Here is a 19,717-nt window from a genome sequence, read left to right as displayed (position 1 = left end):
CATCGATGGTATTCATCATTATAGAAATAACGTTTACTCATAATAAGCACTTACTGATATGATAACTACAATTTTCTGACCTAATTTTCCCAGTACTGAATCTGAATTTCCTACCTAGCTAGTAAATTACTCATACAGTGAGTCGGTAAGAAAATATAATATACTTAAAAAAAAAAATACATTTACATTGACTTTCATGTAATTAATGTTGTTAGCTTTGCTTAATATCTTCACGGAAATTACAACCATGGTCCACTCAGTCTCTGATTTTGCAACTTCATGTAACTTGGTAGTATTTGTTTTTTTCCCTACTGCTACAAAAACATTATAACAAATATTTTATCTGGACTTCAATAGGATCATGAACCTTGAACGACAGAAAAATATAGTTTTTCTGAGAATCGTTTTCTTCCTCACCAATCACCATGAGCTGGGAAATACTAAATTCCTGACAAATTTTGACTCCCGAGCAATCTACTTGTAGATCCATTCATTTGCACGGCCTCCAGACTCGTCCATATCTATAAATATGCTCACTGCCTGCACCGAACAACATGAACCATGACTTTGTGTGGAGAAAATTCAATCTGTAGCTTCTTTACCTCCTTTTCTATTTCTTTTGCTTATAAACGAACCATAAAGTATCTAGCAGAAAATGGACTGTTTATCCGGACTACAAGATGAAGAGGCAAGAACTGACAACTTGAATAATGATGCTAGATTTGGCACTTAATTGTTTGTGGGTAGTCAAGGTGATCCATGGTACAGGTTCTTCAACTATAGCACTGAGTTGTAAAGGAAATTTGGGATAGGTAATTTACAAAACCAAGCTACAACTTCAAATGTTAATTAAACTAGGAAGCAAAGGGAAAAATATAGATCTTATTGCATTTTGGTGTGAAAAAAGCCCCCAACAAACACATGCATGCTACAGTACGATTGCTTTTTTACCTTTCCTATCCGAGGTCTTTCCTTGATATTTGCTAGGCTGTTTCGGATATGCGACACAGCTCCCCAGCATTTCAAGGTGTTTGCCACATCGTCGAGTCTCAATAGATACTCTTCTTCGGTCAGTGGAAAGGATTTCTAAAAGAAGGTAATTGACACAAGCACGTATGAAAAATATGCAGAAAGAACTTCCAATATAGCATTTCAATTTTCATGTATGCTCAACATTGCTCAAAACCATGAGAATAGTTGAAACGAGTCCTACATTAAAAAAGAAAGGGGAAAAAAAAAAAAAAGAAAAGAAAAGAAAACAAAAGGATTTTAGTTGTTTTTGGAAGAACGGTGCACTGCAGAAATATCAAAGGTGGCCAACTAGAAATGAACAAAAAATGAAACTTTAATTAAGAGATCACCAAGAAAAAAAATTATGGAAAATCACTAAAAAAAAAATATGCATTGCCTACACGTAAATATTATTTGAGACTGAAGTTTGTAGGTGTTTGAGAAGCATGTATATTTTCCTAATGATTTTAAGGCTCCATCAACAAACAACAAAAAATCATAGTGCAAAATACCTGCTCCCGATACTTCCACATGACATTGAGAGCAAGGAGATTCCTTCCCATGAACTCCTACAGTGAGGAAGGCAACGCGTGAAATGACATACTAACTAATTTCACAAAGATATTCGTTCAGATGATGTATACAGGACAATAATATACCATTATCTATCTGGTTTAGACTACTACAACAGGATTTTAATCTGGTTTACTTTATTAATTTAGATTAATAAACAAGGCTTATGTGAAACCTAAAAAGCTGGTCCGATTTAAACTTGATTGATATACCATTGACATTGTTCTCCTAGTAATGGGCACTTGATGGATCCGGAAGTTTTCTATTTCCAATTTTTTGGGTTGTAATAGTCAACCGTTCTTATCATTTTAGTGTCATATGATATCTTTACGACTTTGTGAAATATGATAATCAGGAGGCATATTAATTAGACGCTTAAATGCTTAGAGAAAATTACTATTTCATCGTGTTAAAAAACTGGCCTAACATAAACAATATTTTTGCACAATAACACCAGCAAATAGAAACTGTTAATTAGTTGGTATTGTAGAAAAGCATACCTTTTTTATCAGTTGAACATCATAAGATCTCCCGTACCTGTTCCTAATAAGAGTTGCCAAGTCTATGCCACTAAAGCTGGAATCATCTCTACCAACAATCCTTTCAAGATTCTCTCTAAGCCTCTCACTGTTTGTCTGAAATTATGAATAACTATTTAAAGTAAAAATTCAATGCTTCAAAGTTTTAACTTAGAAGACATATAGCAGCCAATCTATATTTATTCATGCAAAAAAACGAGATTTTGGAAACATAAACCGTTGTACTAAGCCCATAATATTATAGTTATGAACTGTGTAGGTGTTCATGCCAAGAAGCAAGTAGCAAAAGGAGAACAGAAAATCAGCATACCCCCTCTGTTTCACCTTCGGAAGAATCTTTAGCATTAGTTTCATCTTCTGAGTCGTCTGAATCCATAGGACCATCCAGTGTACTAGAAAAAATTGGACTACATTTCCAACTACTTTGATGGTAATAAGGAGCAAGGGGTTGACCACGGAGAAAACTCAGCCCTGATCTGGAAGGATATCCAGCAAAAGAAACCTTCTTAAATCTTCCATTATTAAGATTCCACTGAATTCCAGGTGAGCAATTATAATGGTGGCTCGTTATAATGCTGGTCATATCCTGCAAAAATTGTTATGTGTCAACAAAAATTTTCCTTTATAGCAAAGAATTATAACAGAACCAGATAATAATATTCATATCACCTTTATCTTTGGAATTGGAACTGGAACTGGAATTGAAATTGAAAGCTGTGGCTAATTTTGAGAAATTGAAATAAGCTCGGAAGGGGGGGATTTGAGAGAGCTAGAGAACCCCCAAGCTTTTCAATAGAAGATGAAGTGGTTAAACATCCAAGTTTGTTGTGTAGAGATAGATTTAATGAGCAGCTTAAAAGAGAGTCTTGAGCCTTGAGCCTTGAGAAGAAGAAGAAGAAGAAGTAGAACGAGAAAGCACCGTATTCATGGTGGGTTTTTCGACTGTTCAAGGAAGGTGAGGTCCAATGGCAACTAGTCACGTGGACACACACAACCCAACCAACAAGAACCACACACGTGGATGCATGGAATCCAAGTTCGTGGGTGACAAATCCTATTACCATTTGATAATGAAAATCGATAGGAATTAATCTAATGGGTAAAAAAAACTTGCAGGAGTGTTGCGGGATTATATAAAAATATTACCTTTATTGTTAAAAATAGAAAAATAAAAATAAAAATTTTACCTTTTTTATTTTTACCTCCCAGTCCCAGGCCAACACTGATCAGTAAAACTTCCTGCTAAGTCGAAAAGTCAACGGGTTTTGATCGGGAAAAGGAAGGAGAGAGAAAATGGCTTCGAGGGCTTCCTCCGAAATCAAAACCCGCAAAACCCTGTCGGATATCTTCCGGCCACAACACCCAGCTGCTTCTGCTGCTAAGCGCTTGAAGCCCTCTTCTTTGGGTTTCTCGGGATCCAAACAACCCCCCAATCCCATACACTGCCAGGGCGTTGCGTCTCTCAGCAAATGCGATGATGATGGGGGTGTTCTTCCCATTCCCAATGACTCCGAATCCTCCCGCTCCTCCTCCTCTGCGCTCACTGACCAGCAAATCTCGCGCATGGAATTTCACAGATTGCTCGCCAAAGCCAAACGCAACCAGAAAACCTGTTCTGGTAGAGTTTCCAAGTGTAAAGGTAAAATCTTTCTACTTTTTTTTTTTTTTCTTAACTTTCTATTAAAAATCTTTACTTTTTTTTTTTTTTGTCAACTTTCTATTATTCTTTGTATATAACATATACAAAATTTTTGGTTTGTTATGGGTTTTGGCGCTGAAGGAGGTTCGGGTTATGTGAAGCTACAAGAACTGCTGGTGGAGGACACATGGTTGGAAGCGCTTCCGGGTGAGTTCGAAAAGCCCTATGCAATGAACCTCTGCAAGTTCGTTGAGAGCGAGATATGCGGTGGTGGCATTCCCATTTATCCGCCTCCCCATTTGATCTTCAATGCTCTCAACTCCACCTCATTTGACAGGGTCAAGGTTGTTATTCTTGGTCAGGTAAATTCCATTTGATTAAGATTAATGAAGGGGAAAATTTTACTCTAATTTTGGATGATTTAAGTAGTAATGCAACTACTCTTTTTTTTTTTTTTTTTTTTTTTTTTTTTCTTGTTTGCCTATAGGACTATAATTCCTGGTTAACAGGATTTAGATAGTGCATATTGAAATTTGGTTGGATCATGGGCATTTTGTGTTTGTGCTTCTTTCAGGACCCGTATCATGGTCCGGGTCAAGCGATGGGTCTCTCGTTCTCCGTGCCTGAAGGGGTGAAGATTCCCTCAAGTCTGGTCAATATATTCAAGGAACTTGAGCAAGATCTTGGCTGTTCAATTCCTTCTCATGGAAATCTAGAAAAATGGGCAGTGCAGGTATATCAGTTAAAGTGTCAATTTACAGCTTTTTTATGCAAGATTTTAATGGTTTTAAGGCTTCACGCTTTATTTAATTTTAGTGTCCATCTCTTTTTTTTTTTTTTTTTGGTTATTTTCTTCTCTTCTTTAAACTTGTATTCAACTGTAGAGAATGGATATTTATTTATTTTATATGACAGGATAATGAATATACTTTCGCCATATAGTGTGCTATCAATTTTATGGTATGTAACCAATAGTTATTACTGGTTTCAGATGTTATAATTATGGAAAGCCATTGCTTTTTAGCTAGCAGCATTTTTTTGGCATATAACAAAGGGTCTTGATTTGGTATAATATAGCTTTATAGTAATCATATAATTGATAAGTTGATGTCACCATTATATGTTGTGAAAGGATGTTTGAAAGTCTTTTCAGTTGCATGTAGAAGCTCAATGGAACTTGAACAACATAATTAACTCCCTCACAAACCTAAAACAGTTGCCAGATTTCAAAGTGTTCACTGACGTAATCTTTGACTTCACTGCAGGGAGTACTCTTGCTCAATGCTGTTCTCACTGGTAAGATTATATCAAAATCAGCAAATAATATTGTGACAATTTTTCTTTTATCTATGACTTATTCATTAGGTTTGGGAAAGATATGCCCTATGTTTGCGCTTCCATTATTAGCTTATTTGTCGCACTATTCTTTTAAATTTCATTAGAAAATTTTCATGTTATGAAGAAAATGTAGTTGATTCCTTCAATTTTCATTTATATTGATAGTATGATTTTTTTGTGCTTTTTGTTTTTTACTCTTGGCACTTCTAATGTTCGTTTGCAGTTAGAAAACATCAGGCAAACTCTCATGCAAAGAAAGGATGGGAGCAATTTACTGATGCTGTTATTAAGACAATTTCACAACAGAGGGAAGGAGTTGTTTTTCTCCTATGGGGAAATTCTGCTCAAGAGAAGATTAGGTAATTATATTAGTAATTTGAGGTTTGGATAGAAATAAAACCTTTTGACTAACTCTGTAAAATAAAAGATATATCTCTCAAGGCTCTTTGTTTATTTATTAATTTTTTGGACGTGAAACATAATATTTTTATTTGAACATATGAAATTACAAAATATTCAAGAGGATGGGAAATCTTCAGAAATAGACAAAGACAATTCAAACCTTATTTATGATTAAAATAAATATGAAAAGACATCCAAACTCAAGTCTAACAAGTAGAATGGTAGAGTACAAAACTGTTCCGCCAATGATGTCAATGATGAAGCCAAAAGCTTGACTGATTAGAGATATTTGTATTAAGCAGGTTGATTGACACATCAAAGCATCACATACTCAAAGCAGCGCATCCTTCTGGGTTATCTGCAAATAGAGGCTTCTTTGGCTGCAGGTTAGTGAAATTCCATAAGAATATGCAAATTTCTCTGTAACTTTGGCCACATATCCACTCACTGCACGCATGCACACGACGTAGATAGTCGGTTTATTATGGATTCCATATGGGATCAGTTATAAGTAGAAATTCTGGCATGGTTACTCTGTCTTGCCTAGGACGAGTAACAACCTCTACATGACTTTTGGCCAGCTTTATAGTTCTGGAATCACATGAGTTGGAAATTTTATTTACAAGTCATCTTCCTTTGGGTAAAATCGTGTCAGTGGGGCTCCTATTGTTAAAAACTATAATGTCAACTACGCACTATATTAGAAGTTGATCATTTTTCATGTTTAGATGATCCTATCCTTATCCCAATTTTTATATCATTGTATATTCATTCAGGCAGTTTGCTGAAGTATCTGTTATTTGAATAATATATAACTAATTTGTTGGGGAAACTATGCTAATTGTATAATTGGTGATGATGTGAATAGGCATTTTTCTCGCACAAACCAGCTTCTGAAGAAAATGGGAATCCCTACCATAGATTGGCAACTTTAACCTTTGAAGACTTGCTCTAAATTCTAGCTCATTTTGTGTGGGACACTTTTTGAGGCCAAGCTAGATGATATGGTTTTGCCTTCTTAAATGGTAGATCCATTAGCCCTAACTCTATCACTGATACATATCTTTTGTGTTTTATCACTTTCTATGAATCTTTTCTAATGTTTAATAGTGATGGAGAATTACCTGTTCCAATCAATGCTTTAGATCCTTTCAAATCCTGCATAGTCCACCAATTTATTGTTCATATCCAGCATTTCTCACTGAAAGGAAAGAAATTGGCTTTGTCACTTAACCAGCAAAGAGAAATCCCAAGGGAAGATTTTGTAGCTTTGGAAAAATTATTGCATGTTGTAAGAAAAAGAGCCCTTAGACGAGAGAGACAACTTGAGAAAGGGACTGTGCAGCTATCTGCTTTCTAGCATTCATAAATGATTTTGAGTGGGTACAAAAGATGGCTGACTGTTTTAACTTCACATTTTAAACACACAGGAAAAATAATTTCAAAGTACATATATGTTTTAATACGTCTCATGCCCCTTTCAACCGTTCAATTTAAAAGCTGGAATTCAACGGCCAAGATTGCAGCCCACACCCATTGTAGTTGTTTGATCTCTTAACAGTGTAAATATATATTTATATATTTTCTTTTTTTGGGTATAGCATCAACAAAAGTTGGTAATAAAATTTTACTTCCAAAAGAAAAAAATAAAATAAAAATTGTAGGTGATAAAGGACATAAATATTGAAGTGAATGTTTCACCGTAGTTTTAATTATGTCAATGGTATTTGTATTGCCATTGTTTTCTTTGGCAAAGGTTCAAAGTTGAATCTTTTACATCCAAGATAAAAGAAAAAAAGAAATGAAAAATTATGAAGCAATTCTGTAAAGAGGATATGAATGTATTGGACATTATGAGATACTATTGTAGCAAACGAGTATCTTGAAAAAAAAAAAATTTATTTTTTTGGGTGAGCTAAAACAACTTAAAAGAGTGTTTTTTTTTTTTTTTTTTTCAAAAGTACATTTTTATTATTAAGAATTAGTTTTTTTTTTTTTTGGGGGCAAAAATTAAGAATTAGATTAAAGAAAAAAAAACACTCAATTTTTAAAATTATTGTGAAAATGGGATGAATATATAATGATTAAACAACTAACATTTATATTAATAATATTATTATAAAAATCAATATTAAGAATCCAATAAACATTGTTAATCGGTATTCAATAACTTATTTTAATTATAAAAAAAAAAAAAAAAAAAAAAAAAAAAAAGAGAAGAAAGCCCCTCAAAATAGTCAAATTGTTGGACAAAGCTGGCAGGTGCTGGTTAGGGGATAAGGTGTTAAAAAAAACGAAGAGCAAAGAAAGAGGCAGAGCCAGTGTGAAGGAGGATAAGGTGTTAAATTTGTTTGAAGAAAGAAAGGCAGAAGGGTGAGAGAGAGAGATAGAGAGACAGAGAGAGAGAGAATGTCAGCAGCTTCACTTTCATTCCTTCACGTTGCAATTGCTCCTTCTCAGCGGCTGCGCGTGGCTGCTCCGAGGCTAAACCCATCTCCCCCACAAGCTCTGGTTGTCGAAGCCAAAACCAGGACCAGAGGAGAAAATAGGGATGCCCGCCATTCTCGTATCAGGAAGAAGGTATTATTCCCTCTAATCTCTCTCTCCTCCACCAGAATGTCTTGGGATGATTTTGCAACCCATTTTGGTTTAATGTTTTCTTTAGAGCATAATGCTATGTTATGGTGGCTAAAATGTAGAAACTTCGACGGCCGAAAGTTTTCATATTTAATTTGACAAGGCCATTTATTTCTTAGTTCTTCCGTATTGTCGAAGTGGGTTACTTAATTTCTTCCCTAGCTTTAGAAGATGGTGGGTATTTGGACTTGGGTTCCTGCAGAACCCGGAAAGAAGTGGTTCCTGGTTATTGCAATTGGCCAGCTCGTTTTGCGTTCAGTTTCTGGAAAGTGGGTCACAATTTGTTTATGTGATTACACTGTGGGAGTAGCTGAAACCTCTAGTGATGAGGCATGAAGGGCTGCTAGGAGCATGCGTTTCCTGTTTCTTCTGATTTGAGCACCTACATCGAATGAGGGATGACACTGTTTGGATTCTTTTTAGAATTGAGGAGACAAATGGAGGATTATTTGTTTGATTGGGTTTCAAAGTGAAGCCTCCTTGGGTAATTGTTAACATTGTGACACTCTCATCTTGTAGAATCTACTTCTGCAAAGATTCTCTCTTTCCTTCCCTTTTTTGTTGTTGTTGTAAATTGATCAAAGCGTACTCATAGAGAGTGATTATGTAACAGTTTTGTGTCTTCTAGTTTCTCTCTCCCTCCCTCTTCATCTATCACTTGCACGAAGTTTTTTATGCAATGGAAGCCTAAAATCGTTATTATTTATGCTACAATTTTCTAAGATGGTGAAATATTTTTACTTTTTCTAATCAGAAATAATGCTTTGCCCATCTATTTTGCAATTAATTTCCTTATTTTCTCAGGTTGAGGGGACTCCAGAAAGGCCAAGACTATGTGTTTTCCGCTCCAACAAGCATCTGTATGTCCAGGTGATTGATGATACCAAGATGCACACACTTGCTTCAGCTTCGACAATGCAGAAACCTGTATCTGAGGAGTTTGATTGCAGTTCTGGTCCCAACCTAGTGAGTCACCAATAGCACTAGAAAAGCTATGAAATGTGGTTTTCATTTGATGTCGTGGTTTTCCCTAGAAGTTAATTTGAGGGACACCTCTGAATTATAATGTTCTTTCAATCTATTAAAAGATACAGATAGGCACATAACTTGTATTGCTACACTTCTATGAAAGCCACATAGCTCAAGCAAAATCTGAATCAGAAGCTATTAACAAGTTACTGGTATTCAAATATGACTTTAGGTTAGTTACTGTGTGATGAGTAGAAAGTAGTCATACTTCATGTTCTGCTGATTTTAACATTTGGTTAGGTTTTGTCTTATGCATTTTCACACATCTTCATTCCTTGATCGATAGTTTGATTTGTTTAAATCTAATTTTAATAAAGTGCTTGTCCTCTAAGTGTTTTTGGAACAAAAGTGCTCATCTTTGCAAGGTTCTTCCAACAGGAAGTAGCAAAGAAGGTGGGTGAAGCCATTGCAAAGTCATGTTTGGAGAAAGGCATCACAAAGGTGGCCTATGACAGAGGTGGTTATCCATACCACGGACGTGTGAAAGCCCTGGCTGATGCAGCTCGGGAGCATGGTCTTCAATTTTAAGATTTTTGGTGTGATTATTCTTTTGTTCTTATAATGTTACTTTTATTCTCTTGTAAAAGCTTAGGGAAGAATGCATCAGCTTGTGGACAGGATTTTCCCTTTTTAGTGATTGGAAAATGTGACATGGAAACACTTCTGATTATCATTTCAATGAGTTTCTTGCGCTGAAAAATCATAAGCTGTGACTTGAAATTGTTATTTGCTGATCATTGTTGAATGGTGCACAGAAATAGGGACGGAATAAATTCCGTATGACCTGGATGATAATTATTTTAGACAAACCCCTGACTGGCAGAGCATCTAAGAAGAAAGACTTATATTTGATCTCTTTGTTAACCAACTTAATTATGTTCCGTCTGGTATTCAAGTATTATTTGCTGAAATATAAGAAAAGCTACAATGGAGATGCACTAGCGGAGTAAGTTTTTATCATGTTGTGCGGTTCTCTTAACGTATATATAGTACTCTTAATATTCTGATGCTCCAAATAGTGATTGAAACTTCAATTTCTAAATTGATTATCTCAAACTTGGTGAAGCATGTAAATGTTGTTCTTAGCAACAATGCATCATTTATTTTTGTCTAATTCATGAACTGAAGTCCAGAAGGAAAGCATCGCCTAAGGCTTAAGCACAATTACCAGTACCAGCATGAGTATCTCCTCCATGAGGTATTTGGTTTAACTTGAAACCAGCGGGGCTGATGGTTTTTCATGATCAAGGATTTGTGCAGACGTGGTATTGGCGGGCCAGTAGCAATTCTACTTATAGGTGCATAAACCATGGACTTCCATGGAGCTTATAAGCTTATCAAAAATGACAGCGACGAGAAGTTGTTTATGTAATTGACAATGGCTCTCCCATCTCTTCCAAGCACCTTTTATCTTGGGTTCCTCTGCAACTAAAACAATATTAGACATGAAGAAATCTGAATCCCATGTTCTCCCATTCATAAGCAATACAAGCACATGGACACGAAGGCGCTCTGTATTGATATCCAATTTTCATTATTTTCAGTTCACTAAAACTCCTTCCTATTTCTGTTCATCCATCTTCTATAGATGACAGCCTTCTTTTAGTTTATAACTGTTGATTTGTGGATGGTTGCAATGCATATATTTTGACAAATTTTAGACAAGTCTCATATGAAATTTGTCTGGTAATTTATGCTCAATAACGTAGCTCAAAGCAATCCAATTTTAATTTAATCTAGGTGAAGACTCTAATTTATGCCATATTTGTGCCGGTGCAACTTTATAATTCTTTATGTGGACACTAGCTCAAGACGAAGTAAAAATTAAAATCATTTTTATGTCAACAACAAGAAGGGCATAATATCAAGTACTCATCCCAGTACGGAGGAATCTATCCTTCATTAAATGAAGATAAAAATAAAAATAAAAAAAAGGTTCGAGTTTTTGGTTTAACACTTAAATAGTGATGTTCCGCTAAACTGTCACAAAACGATAGGTTAGAGAGTTGTTCTTTCAATTGTTCGATAAATGTTTTGGAGGCTTTTGCGAATTGAGTCGGAAATCTTTGAACCTTAAAGTCTTACCTTTAAGTAAGGAGTTCTCTTTAGTAGAATGAAAATTCAGTGCATATGTGTGTGTGTGGAGCTCAACCCATCTTAGGCATGGAGTTGTATTTTTGTTTGATTATGCACCAAGATATTAACTTTCTTTTTTGTAAATAAAAAAATATAAATATAAAAAAAAAAAAATTGAAAACAAGAACTTGGTATTTTTAAAGACAAAAAATAGTTTTTTTAACGTATGATCAAGCAAATGTTAATTACATGTTGAATCATGTGTGTGATTTGATTAGTAAACATGTTTCCCTGTTTCAAGGCCAGGCTAAGAATAAGGATGGTCCAAATTCTATTGGTCTAGGATTTTAGGAATGTGATTACTTGATAATGAAACAAGCTGGCTAACAACAGGATGTTCAGAGATTTCAACACTTTGATTAAACAAAGGGACTGGGAGACATATAATAATGAAGGTTTTAAAGCAACAAAGAGAATAAAGATCTTGTTAAAGCATCTCTTTGAGGGTTCAAATCACACACCGTGCTCTTGAGCTTTGGATTTTGCTTTTCCTTTTTCTTTCTTTCAGCTCCACCTCCTATGCACTGCCTTTTTACCCTTTGATTTAAATATTGCTTGCCTTTACTTCATACTTGACAATAGGCATTGCCGACCACCCAAGAAAGGGATTTCTCTGAACCACACATGATCATGATCTAACTAAATTAAATTTCGGCCCAACCCATCATCATTACCCTTTTCCAAATCTCCTATTCAAAGGAAAAAATAAATAAATAAATCAAAAAGGAGAAAAAGTAAGAGAATTTGAAACGAGAAGCATTTTGGTATAAAGTCTTTAATTGAACTGAACCACAAGTAATTCCAGAAACTGGCACTATTACCTGTGCAAGTTCCTTTCTTACTGACCTCCAGATTGTGCTAAATTACTTGCTTCAATTGTAATTAACAATAGATGGCTAAAAATACTTTAGTGTAAAATATCACCTTGGCAAACAAATCCTGTGCAAGAAAATAAAAGTAACACTTACTTCCATAGCATATAAAACATATACATTTTGTTGTTTTAACATTATATATCCCTAAAATCCTGTTATCATAGTAGAAAGAAAAGAAAAAAAAAAGAAGGGATTTACAATTTTCAAGCAACGTTCATGCATTGTAGTTCTATGAAGAAAGATATGGCAAAGTTTACTTCTAAGTTGCCAGAATATCCCTAAATTAGTAAACATTAGGTGTTCTTTTGCTTTTTTCAAAAGAAAGACGTCAAGCTTTGAAGGAAAAGGAGATAAAAGGGCAACAAAATAGCACAGCTTGGAAGCATTAGCTGTCAACATATTTTTTATAAGTTCAGGTGTTTCTTTCATTTTCAGTTAAAAGTATGTATGGTTGGGTGGAAAAAGAATAATGCAGAAAATGAAATTCAAACCAGACTAATTTGAGTTATGAAATACAATATTTTTTTTCCCGACTCTCTTGGCAGAGAAAGTGATAAGAGTTTGAAGAAATGTTGGAAAGGTTTGATGTTTACTACACATGCAGAGAAAAGGATGACAGAGTTTTACTTTCTCACTTTGAATAAAGTGTATGCTTTCTTCCCTCCAATTTTCTCTTCTCAACTTTGCATTTCTAGGCAGCTTCTTCATCAAAGCATTCTTTGCTTCACAAGAACTACATTTAACCACCAATGTGAAAGACAGAGAACCTTAAACTGTACCTCCTTTAAATCACGTTCTTTTCCTGTGTAGAACTTCTTTGCTTCCGAATCGAGTTTTTCTGGTTTCTTGAGATGTGACACTTCCTTATAGCTAGCTTCCTGCAGCAGCAAAGTAAGAAAGAAAAAAGAGAATGAAGCTAGTGGTGGAAGTGGTAGATGCTCATGATCTTATGCCCAAAGATGGAGAAGGGTCTGCTAGTGCATTTGTAGAAGTCGATTTCGAAAACCAAATCAGCCGAACCATATCTATTCCAAAGAATCTCAACCCCATTTGGAACCAAAAACTTTTTTTCAATTTTGATGAAACCAAAAACTACCATCACCAAACAATTGAAGTCTCAATATACAATGAGAGGAAACCTATTCCAGGCAGAAACTTCCTTGGAAAAGTAAGAATTCCTTGCTCGAATATTGCCAAGAAAGGTGAGGAAGTTTATCAAATCTTCCAGTTAGAAAAGAAGTGGTTTTTTTCATCTGTCAGAGGTGAGATTGGCCTCAAAATCTATATCTCGCCAGAATCAGGACCCAAATATCCTATTCCTTCACATCCATCAGAAGCCCCTCCTACAAATTCACCACAACCTTCAGAGCCTCCAGCTTCTACTTCTGCTCCACGAACTCCAGGAAACACACAACTTACAAGCAAAACATTTGCTGCTGTTCCTAAAGCCAAGGTTCCTCTTGCTGTTGATCCAAAAACCAGAACAGCAGAACCTGCAAAAGAAGTTTCAACACTCACTGTGATTGAAAATTCTAGTTCTGTTGCATTGGCCAATTCCAGCAGCTGTCGTCCTACTCAAGAGCCGAACGAGGAGATCGAATTTCCAGCTGCAGCAAGAGCCCAGAAAGAGCACCACATAAACAAACATCAAGTTCTGAAGCAATCACAAGGTGTGCCATTAACCATGCATGCAGTTAATCCACAAGCATATCATAATCACCCAGAGGATTATGACCTTAAAGATACCAACCCCCAGCTTGGTGAGCGGTGGCTGAGTAATGGAGCTTATGGAGGAAGAGGATGGATGACTGGTGGTGACAGATTTTCAAGCACTTATGACCTTGTCGAGCAGATGTTTTATCTGTATGTTCGTGTCATGAAAGCCAAAGATCTTCCTCCCAGCGCCATCACTGCAAGCTGTGATCCTTATGTGGAAGTGAAACTGGGGAACTACAAAGGAAGAACAAGACATTTCGAGAGGAAAACAAATCCAGAGTGGAACCAGGTTTTTGCTTTCTCAAAAGACCGCATTCAGTCATCAGTGCTAGAAGTCTTTGTCAAGGACAAAGAAATGGTTGGAAGAGATGATTTTCTTGGAAGAGTGGTTTTCGATTTGAATGAGATTCCCACCAGAGTTCCACCTGACAGTCCACTGGCTCCTCAATGGTATAGAATGGAGAGCCGCCATGGAGATGGCAAAGTTAGAGGCGAAATCATGCTTGCTGTTTGGATGGGAACACAGGCTGACGAAGCATTTCCAGAGGCTTGGCATTCGGATGCTGCATCAGTCTATGGTGAGGGTGTCTTCAACATCAGGTCTAAAGTCTATGTATCACCAAAACTTTGGTACCTTCGTCTTAACGTGATCGAAGCTCAGGATGTGCTACCCAATGACAGAAGTCGTCTTCCAGAAGTGTTTGTTAAAGCTCAGGTTGGAAACCAAGTTCTCAGAACCAAGATTTGCCCAACTTGTACTACGAATCCACTTTGGAATGAAGATTTAGTCTTTGTAGCTGCTGAGCCATTTGAGGAGCAGCTGGTCATCACCGTTGAGGATCGAGTTCACCCTTCGAAAGATGATGTGATAGGAAAGATAAGCTTGCCACTCGACTCATTTGAGAAGCGACTTGATCACCGGCCCGTTCATTCTCGCTGGTTTAATCTTGAGAAATATGGTTTTGGTGCCCTGGAAATTGACAGGAGGAAGGAGCTCAAGTTCGCAAGCCGAATTCATGTAAGAGTTTGTCTTGAAGGTGGATACCATGTATTGGATGAATCTACAATGTATATAAGCGACCAAAGGCCAACATCAAGGCAACTCTGGAAACAACCAATTGGGATTCTTGAAGTGGGAATTTTAGGTGCAGAAGGTCTTCTCCCAATGAAGATGAAGGATGGCAGGGGAAACACAGATGCTTACTGTGTAGCTAAATACGGCCACAAATGGGTTCGAACCAGAACAATTCTTGACACATTCAATCCTAAATGGAATGAGCAATACACATGGGAAGTATATGACCCCTGTACCGTTATAACACTGGGAGTTTTCGACAACTGTCATCTCGGTGGTAGAGATAAACCAAATGGTGGAGGCGCAGCCGCACGCGATTCGCGAATTGGAAAGGTAAGAATCCGGCTATCAACACTCGAAGCTCACAGGATTTACACGCATTCTTATCCACTTCTAGTTCTACAACCTCATGGAGTCAAAAAAATGGGGGAGCTCCAACTAGCAGTCAGATTCACTACTCTTTCACTGGCTAACATGATCTATGTTTATGGCCACCCTTTGCTGCCGAAAATGCATTACTTGCATCCGTTCACAGTAAACCAGGTAGACAATTTAAGATACCAAGCCATGAACATTGTAGCTACAAGGCTTAGCAGAGCAGAACCACCTCTTCGAAAAGAGGTGGTGGAGTACATGTTGGACGTGGATTCACACATGTGGAGCATGAGAAGAAGCAAAGCCAACTTCTTCCGAATCATGTCGCTGCTTTCTGGTCTGTTTTCCATGGGAAAATGGTTTGGAGATGTCTGCAACTGGAAGAACACAGTCACAACTGTTCTGGTTCATATTCTTTTTCTCATACTGATTTGCTACCCGGAATTGATTCTTCCAACTCTCTTCCTCTACATGTTCCTCATTGGAATGTGGAACTATAGATTCAGACCAAGGCATCCACCTCACATGGATATTAAACTTTCATGGGCAGATGCAGTGCATCCTGATGAGCTCGATGAAGAATTCGATACATTTCCAACATCTAAGCCTCATGATTTAGTAAGGATGAGATACGACAGGCTTAGAAGTGTTGCAGGGAGGATTCAGACTGTCGTAGGCGATATAGCAACACAAGGGGAGAGAGTTCAGTCCCTGCTTAGTTGGAGAGATCCTAGAGGAACCAGCCTATTCATATTGTTCAGTCTTTGTGCAGCTGTAGTGCTTTATGTGACACCGTTTAGAGTTGTGGGTTTGGTTGCAGGGCTGTATTATTTGAGGCATCCTAGGTTCCGAAGCAAGCTACCTTCTGTTCCAAGCAACTTCTTCAAGAGATTGACTGCTCGAACTGACAGCTTACTGTGATACTAATAATGGTTTTTACGCTTCTGACAGATCTTAATGTTTCCTCTTCTTTTATGCCCCTTTTAACTTGTTTAGTTTGAATAAATGTTGTCAGATTATATTTTCATTTACAACAGGAAAACAAGAATAAATTATATAAACTTCATTCTACTTTGGAATTTTTACATGTACATACATACTATTTTAATATATTCTGTTACAAATTTGTCTTTCTTATATTACTTGGATGTTAATCAACCATTTTCTTGGAAAAATCTGAATGCATATAATAGCTTATTCTTCGACAGGCTGTGAGGAAGCCTTACCGTGACCACAATACACCCCAAAGACCCTACCCCAGCAGGTTTAAAAAGGTGAAAAATCACACAAAACACACCATGAATGCTAAGCATCACTAATTGTCCAACAGCACTTGTCAATCAAATTTACCAACTATGAAATCACTTTCCTGTAACCTGTTATACAATCAGGTGCGAAAAAAGTATTCCAAAAAAATTAGGTCCGTTCAGCAAAACACCCAATCCTAAATTTGCATGCAATTTTCTTGATAATAACCCTAAAACATGATTAAATATTATCAAGTAGAAGAAATCAAATATATATATCAAGGTAAATTGTACCCAATAAAAACAAAATTGGAAAGAAAACTCCTCGCACAATTCATGGGCTAACATAAGATCTGATTAGATCTCTGTCTATCACAAACAAAGTAAAAAGAGTACAACTGCTAAGAGTAATTTTTAACAAAATCAGAACAATAGTAGGAAAGACAGCAATCCTAGAACTTAAGCTCATGAGGCTTCATGCCTGCCTTAAGAGAAAACCTTGCAGCCAAATAGGCCTTGAGCTCAGGAACTCCCTCAATAGACTTTAACAATGCTGTATCCACAGTCTTCTGGTCATCTTTTTTACCCTGTGGAAGGACCTTTTTCTCCTGCATATTGCAAGCAGATATTAACATAATCCGAGAGCCAAGAATATCCTAGTGTCTGATAAAACTGCAATAACAATAATAATGAAAAAACCAACCTCTTTCTCTGCCTCAAAAAATTCGCCTTCTCCCTTCTTCTTCTTCTTCTGAGCTTCCTTTGCAAAGAACTTGTCATCAAACTTATCCAAATTGACGCCAGATATATCAACCTTGGTGGATGTTGCAATCACATAGGATTGGTTGACACGTCTTAGAGGAACACCATTAATCTTGAATGGACCTGAAATATAAGTAGAGCCATCAAACACAATTTTGTTAAATATAACACATGGAAAATGGGAAAACTAATTGACCCAAGGGAATGGGAGGACAAAATCATATTAGCGGTTAATCTATCAGGCCACACCAATCAACCAAGTAATGCAAGTATCCCCACACACATGGAGAAAGGAAAAAGAAAACCTAAACATTCTACAGAAAGCTATTAAGGAACCCTCAAAGATCACATAACAAATGTGTTTATTAGAGATGGGAAAGAAACATCTATAGCCTGATTACATGTGCTCCCTTTAACAGACATGTGCCTTCAATTATTTCTCCAACAATATGACTAATTAGTTGAACAACCAAAAAGGGGTCAAAGACTCACCAGTGATCAGAAGCAATCCAGAAGGAAGTTGCTTGAGGAACACAACTCTCTTCCCCTTGAACCTCCCAGCAAGTATAATCAGCACAGTACCCGGAGTGATGCTAGCCCTATGTATATCCCACAAAAATATTAAGAAAAATAATATGAAAACAAATAATAAAAAATTCAATTACCGTAAACAGATAAAACATAAACCAACCAACTGGAGGCTAACAAACATAGTCAAACTACACAAAAGCTATTATCTAAACAATTTATTCAGTTTTGGATCCAAAAATTAAACATTTCAATCCATCTATATTGTTTAGCCAAAGACTTCTGTGCACCATATAATCGGAGAAATTCAAAAACCAAATATTTAAAATGACAAACATTTCGCAAACTAAACATTCAGAATTCCATTCCATATATCAAAAGACAAAATGGTGTTGAAAAGATAATATAAAATACCCAAAAAAAAAAAAAGAAAAAAAGAAATGAGACTACAGATATATAAACGATAAATCCACATTTCCCAGATTTACTCAGAGAACAGTGAAATACTCAAACACCATATAAAACGCAAATACAAACACAAGAACACAAACACTATAATATAAAAATAAAAATCCAAACTTTACCCAGATTTCACGGTACAAACAAAACAAAACAATGAATTTCACTTCAGAGAACCTAGAAAAGCATTAGAAGTGCAAAAAGTATCAAAGTTAAAAACAGACCTGAGCTTGGTAGGTTTGTGCTTGCGACGATTGACAAGGGGCTTCTTGACATCGTCGGCTGGATAGAACTTGGGGGGTTTCTCAGCAGGAGCTTCAGGCTTGGGCTTGGGGTCGTGGCGAGGGAAAACACCACCATTCTTGGCCTTGATGGCCCAGAGACCTCGCTTGTGGTACATCTTGGACCTTGAGTACTTCCCAATTCCCCTAATCAGATCAGGGTTACGGCTTACCTTGGGAGTCCTCTGCTTCGGCGCCATTGCTGCTGCTGTATATCTTCTTCCTCTGAGAATGAACACGCCTCTCTGCCACGAAACAAACCCTAGAGCCCGCCGTGCCCACTCCTTTTAAAGCATCTCTTTACAAAACCCTAATTCTTGCAAATGCCTCCGATTCGGGTTGGGGAAATGACGGGTATGTACTTAAAGCCCAGATTATAAATGGGCCCACTATTACCCGAAGACCAAAATAGAAAGAGGCTTAGGGCCTAAAAGGGCAAAATACAAAAAGGTTTAGGGCCTAAGTGGCTTAACTTTAATTTCTTTTATAAATCCAAATAACATCAATTTTTACGCAGGACGAAAAGTTATCTGAAAAAATTATTCTGCGAGTAATTTCCAATAAACTAGACATAAAGAAACACATGATGGAGACACGTGGCAGTCAAAACCATAAGTTAATTCGTATTCAACCTGTATATCTATTAAAAATATATTTGATTTTGCTTGTTTTTATGGGTTTTAATCCGACAAATATTTCTTATGATAAAAACTGTGCGAACGTTCAATAAAATAAATCAATCTGCTTTTAAGCCCTCTTTTTTATTTATGGAAGTATTTTTGGTATTTTTATTTGACATAAATTTTATTAGGGAATCGGATGATTTTTAGGTGTAAAAACTTGTTATAATAGCATACGCTCATAGTCATCTCACATGTTCCCTGAAAGACAAGAATTATTTTCATAATTTTTCTTTTCATTGGAACTCTTGTATAAAGAAGATTCTAAAAATGGATTCTTCTGCGGGCCAACAAGTACGAAACTTAGCCAGTTCGTGGCGTCTCACTCTCAAGTTATGGTCCAAGTGTTTGCCTGTTGAGAAAGTTCCTACAATTTTCCTTTCTGTTTCTTTCAAAAACGAGGCAATTGGGTTTA

The 19,717-nt window shown here is 36.5% G+C and overlaps 5 protein-coding genes across 6 annotated transcripts; 3 read left to right on the top strand and 2 right to left on the bottom strand.

Moving 5' to 3' along the window:
* Positions 1–138: 138 nt before the first annotated feature.
* Positions 139–3,067, bottom strand: LOC107407458 (uncharacterized). The gene is made up of 6 exons (XM_016014775.4): positions 2,793–3,067; positions 2,434–2,709; positions 2,085–2,219; positions 1,524–1,580; positions 952–1,086; positions 139–540 (listed from the first exon to the last, which is right to left on the bottom strand). Exons 2-6 carry the CDS (start codon positions 2,704–2,706, stop codon positions 475–477), a joined length of 666 nt encoding a protein of 221 aa, XP_015870261.2. The 5' UTR covers positions 2,707–2,709; positions 2,793–3,067; the 3' UTR covers positions 139–474.
* A 214-nt stretch (positions 3,068–3,281) lies between these two features.
* LOC107407367 (uracil-DNA glycosylase, mitochondrial) lies at positions 3,282–6,639 on the top strand. The gene is made up of 7 exons (XM_016014674.4): positions 3,282–3,762; positions 3,904–4,124; positions 4,337–4,495; positions 5,028–5,058; positions 5,324–5,459; positions 5,805–5,888; positions 6,371–6,639. Exons 1-7 carry the CDS (start codon positions 3,417–3,419, stop codon positions 6,435–6,437), a joined length of 1,044 nt encoding a protein of 347 aa, XP_015870160.2. The 5' UTR covers positions 3,282–3,416; the 3' UTR covers positions 6,438–6,639.
* Positions 6,640–7,754: 1,115 nt separating this feature from the next.
* On the top strand, positions 7,755–9,868 carry LOC107405790 (large ribosomal subunit protein uL18c). Of its 2 annotated transcripts, none has more exons than XM_048465647.2 (3): positions 7,755–8,082; positions 8,944–9,009; positions 9,547–9,868. In XM_048465647.2, the coding sequence occupies exons 1-3, from the start codon at positions 7,912–7,914 to the stop codon at positions 9,694–9,696; spliced, it is 387 nt and encodes a 128-aa protein (XP_048321604.1). In that variant the 5' UTR covers positions 7,755–7,911; the 3' UTR covers positions 9,697–9,868. The 2 variants fall into 2 exon arrangements, with proteins under 2 accessions (XP_048321604.1, XP_015868396.2); XM_016012910.4 differs by having other exon boundaries at positions 7,763–8,082; positions 8,944–9,105.
* Positions 9,869–12,138: 2,270 nt separating this feature from the next.
* LOC107408607 (FT-interacting protein 1) lies at positions 12,139–17,042 on the top strand. The gene has a single exon (XM_016016045.4). The coding sequence runs from the start codon at positions 13,090–13,092 to the stop codon at positions 16,264–16,266; it is 3,177 nt and encodes a 1,058-aa protein (XP_015871531.3). The 5' UTR covers positions 12,139–13,089; the 3' UTR covers positions 16,267–17,042.
* On the bottom strand, positions 16,849–18,927 carry LOC107408703 (large ribosomal subunit protein eL6x). Its single transcript, XM_016016145.4, has 4 exons — positions 18,566–18,927; positions 17,847–17,953; positions 17,296–17,477; positions 16,849–17,200 (listed from the first exon to the last, which is right to left on the bottom strand). Exons 1-4 carry the CDS (start codon positions 18,820–18,822, stop codon positions 17,045–17,047), a joined length of 702 nt encoding a protein of 233 aa, XP_015871631.1. The 5' UTR covers positions 18,823–18,927; the 3' UTR covers positions 16,849–17,044.
* Positions 18,928–19,717: the final 790 nt, after the last annotated feature.

The sequence above is a fragment of the Ziziphus jujuba genome, chromosome 1 (assembly GCF_031755915.1).
Source record: "Ziziphus jujuba cultivar Dongzao chromosome 1, ASM3175591v1".
In the NCBI taxonomy this organism is placed as follows: domain Eukaryota; kingdom Viridiplantae; phylum Streptophyta; class Magnoliopsida; order Rosales; family Rhamnaceae; genus Ziziphus; species Ziziphus jujuba.
This window is presented reverse-complemented; position numbering and strand designations above follow the sequence as displayed.

Excerpts from the sequence above, each read along its gene's own strand:
- LOC107407458 (XM_016014775.4), bottom strand. The coding sequence starts at position 2,706 with ATGACCAGCATTATAACGAGCCACCATTATAATTGCTCACCTGGAATT. Across the intron at positions 2,220-2,433 it reads CCGAAGGTGAAACAGAGGGG|ACAAACAGTGAGAGGCTTAG; the intron begins GTATGCTGATTT and ends TCATAATTTCAG. Across the intron at positions 1,087-1,523 it reads TGTGGAAGTATCGGGAGCAG|AAATCCTTTCCACTGACCGA; the intron begins GTATTTTGCACT and ends ACCTTCTTTTAG.
- LOC107407367 (XM_016014674.4), top strand. The coding sequence starts at position 3,417 with ATGGCTTCGAGGGCTTCCTCCGAAATCAAAACCCGCAAAACCCTGTCG. Across the intron at positions 4,125-4,336 it reads AGGTTGTTATTCTTGGTCAG|GACCCGTATCATGGTCCGGG; the intron begins GTAAATTCCATT and ends TGCTTCTTTCAG. Across the intron at positions 5,059-5,323 it reads GCTCAATGCTGTTCTCACTG|TTAGAAAACATCAGGCAAAC; the intron begins GTAAGATTATAT and ends GTTCGTTTGCAG.
- LOC107405790 (XM_016012910.4), top strand. The coding sequence starts at position 7,912 with ATGTCAGCAGCTTCACTTTCATTCCTTCACGTTGCAATTGCTCCTTCT. Across the intron at positions 8,083-8,943 it reads ATTCTCGTATCAGGAAGAAG|GTTGAGGGGACTCCAGAAAG; the intron begins GTATTATTCCCT and ends TTATTTTCTCAG. Across the intron at positions 9,106-9,546 it reads GCAGTTCTGGTCCCAACCTA|GAAGTAGCAAAGAAGGTGGG; the intron begins GTGAGTCACCAA and ends TTCTTCCAACAG.
- LOC107408607 (XM_016016045.4), top strand. The coding sequence starts at position 13,090 with ATGAAGCTAGTGGTGGAAGTGGTAGATGCTCATGATCTTATGCCCAAA.
- LOC107408703 (XM_016016145.4), bottom strand. The coding sequence starts at position 18,822 with ATGGCGCCGAAGCAGAGGACTCCCAAGGTAAGCCGTAACCCTGATCTG. Across the intron at positions 17,954-18,565 it reads CACAAACCTACCAAGCTCAG|GGCTAGCATCACTCCGGGTA; the intron begins GTCTGTTTTTAA and ends GGATATACATAG. Across the intron at positions 17,478-17,846 it reads TGGATTGCTTCTGATCACTG|GTCCATTCAAGATTAATGGT; the intron begins GTGAGTCTTTGA and ends CTTATATTTCAG.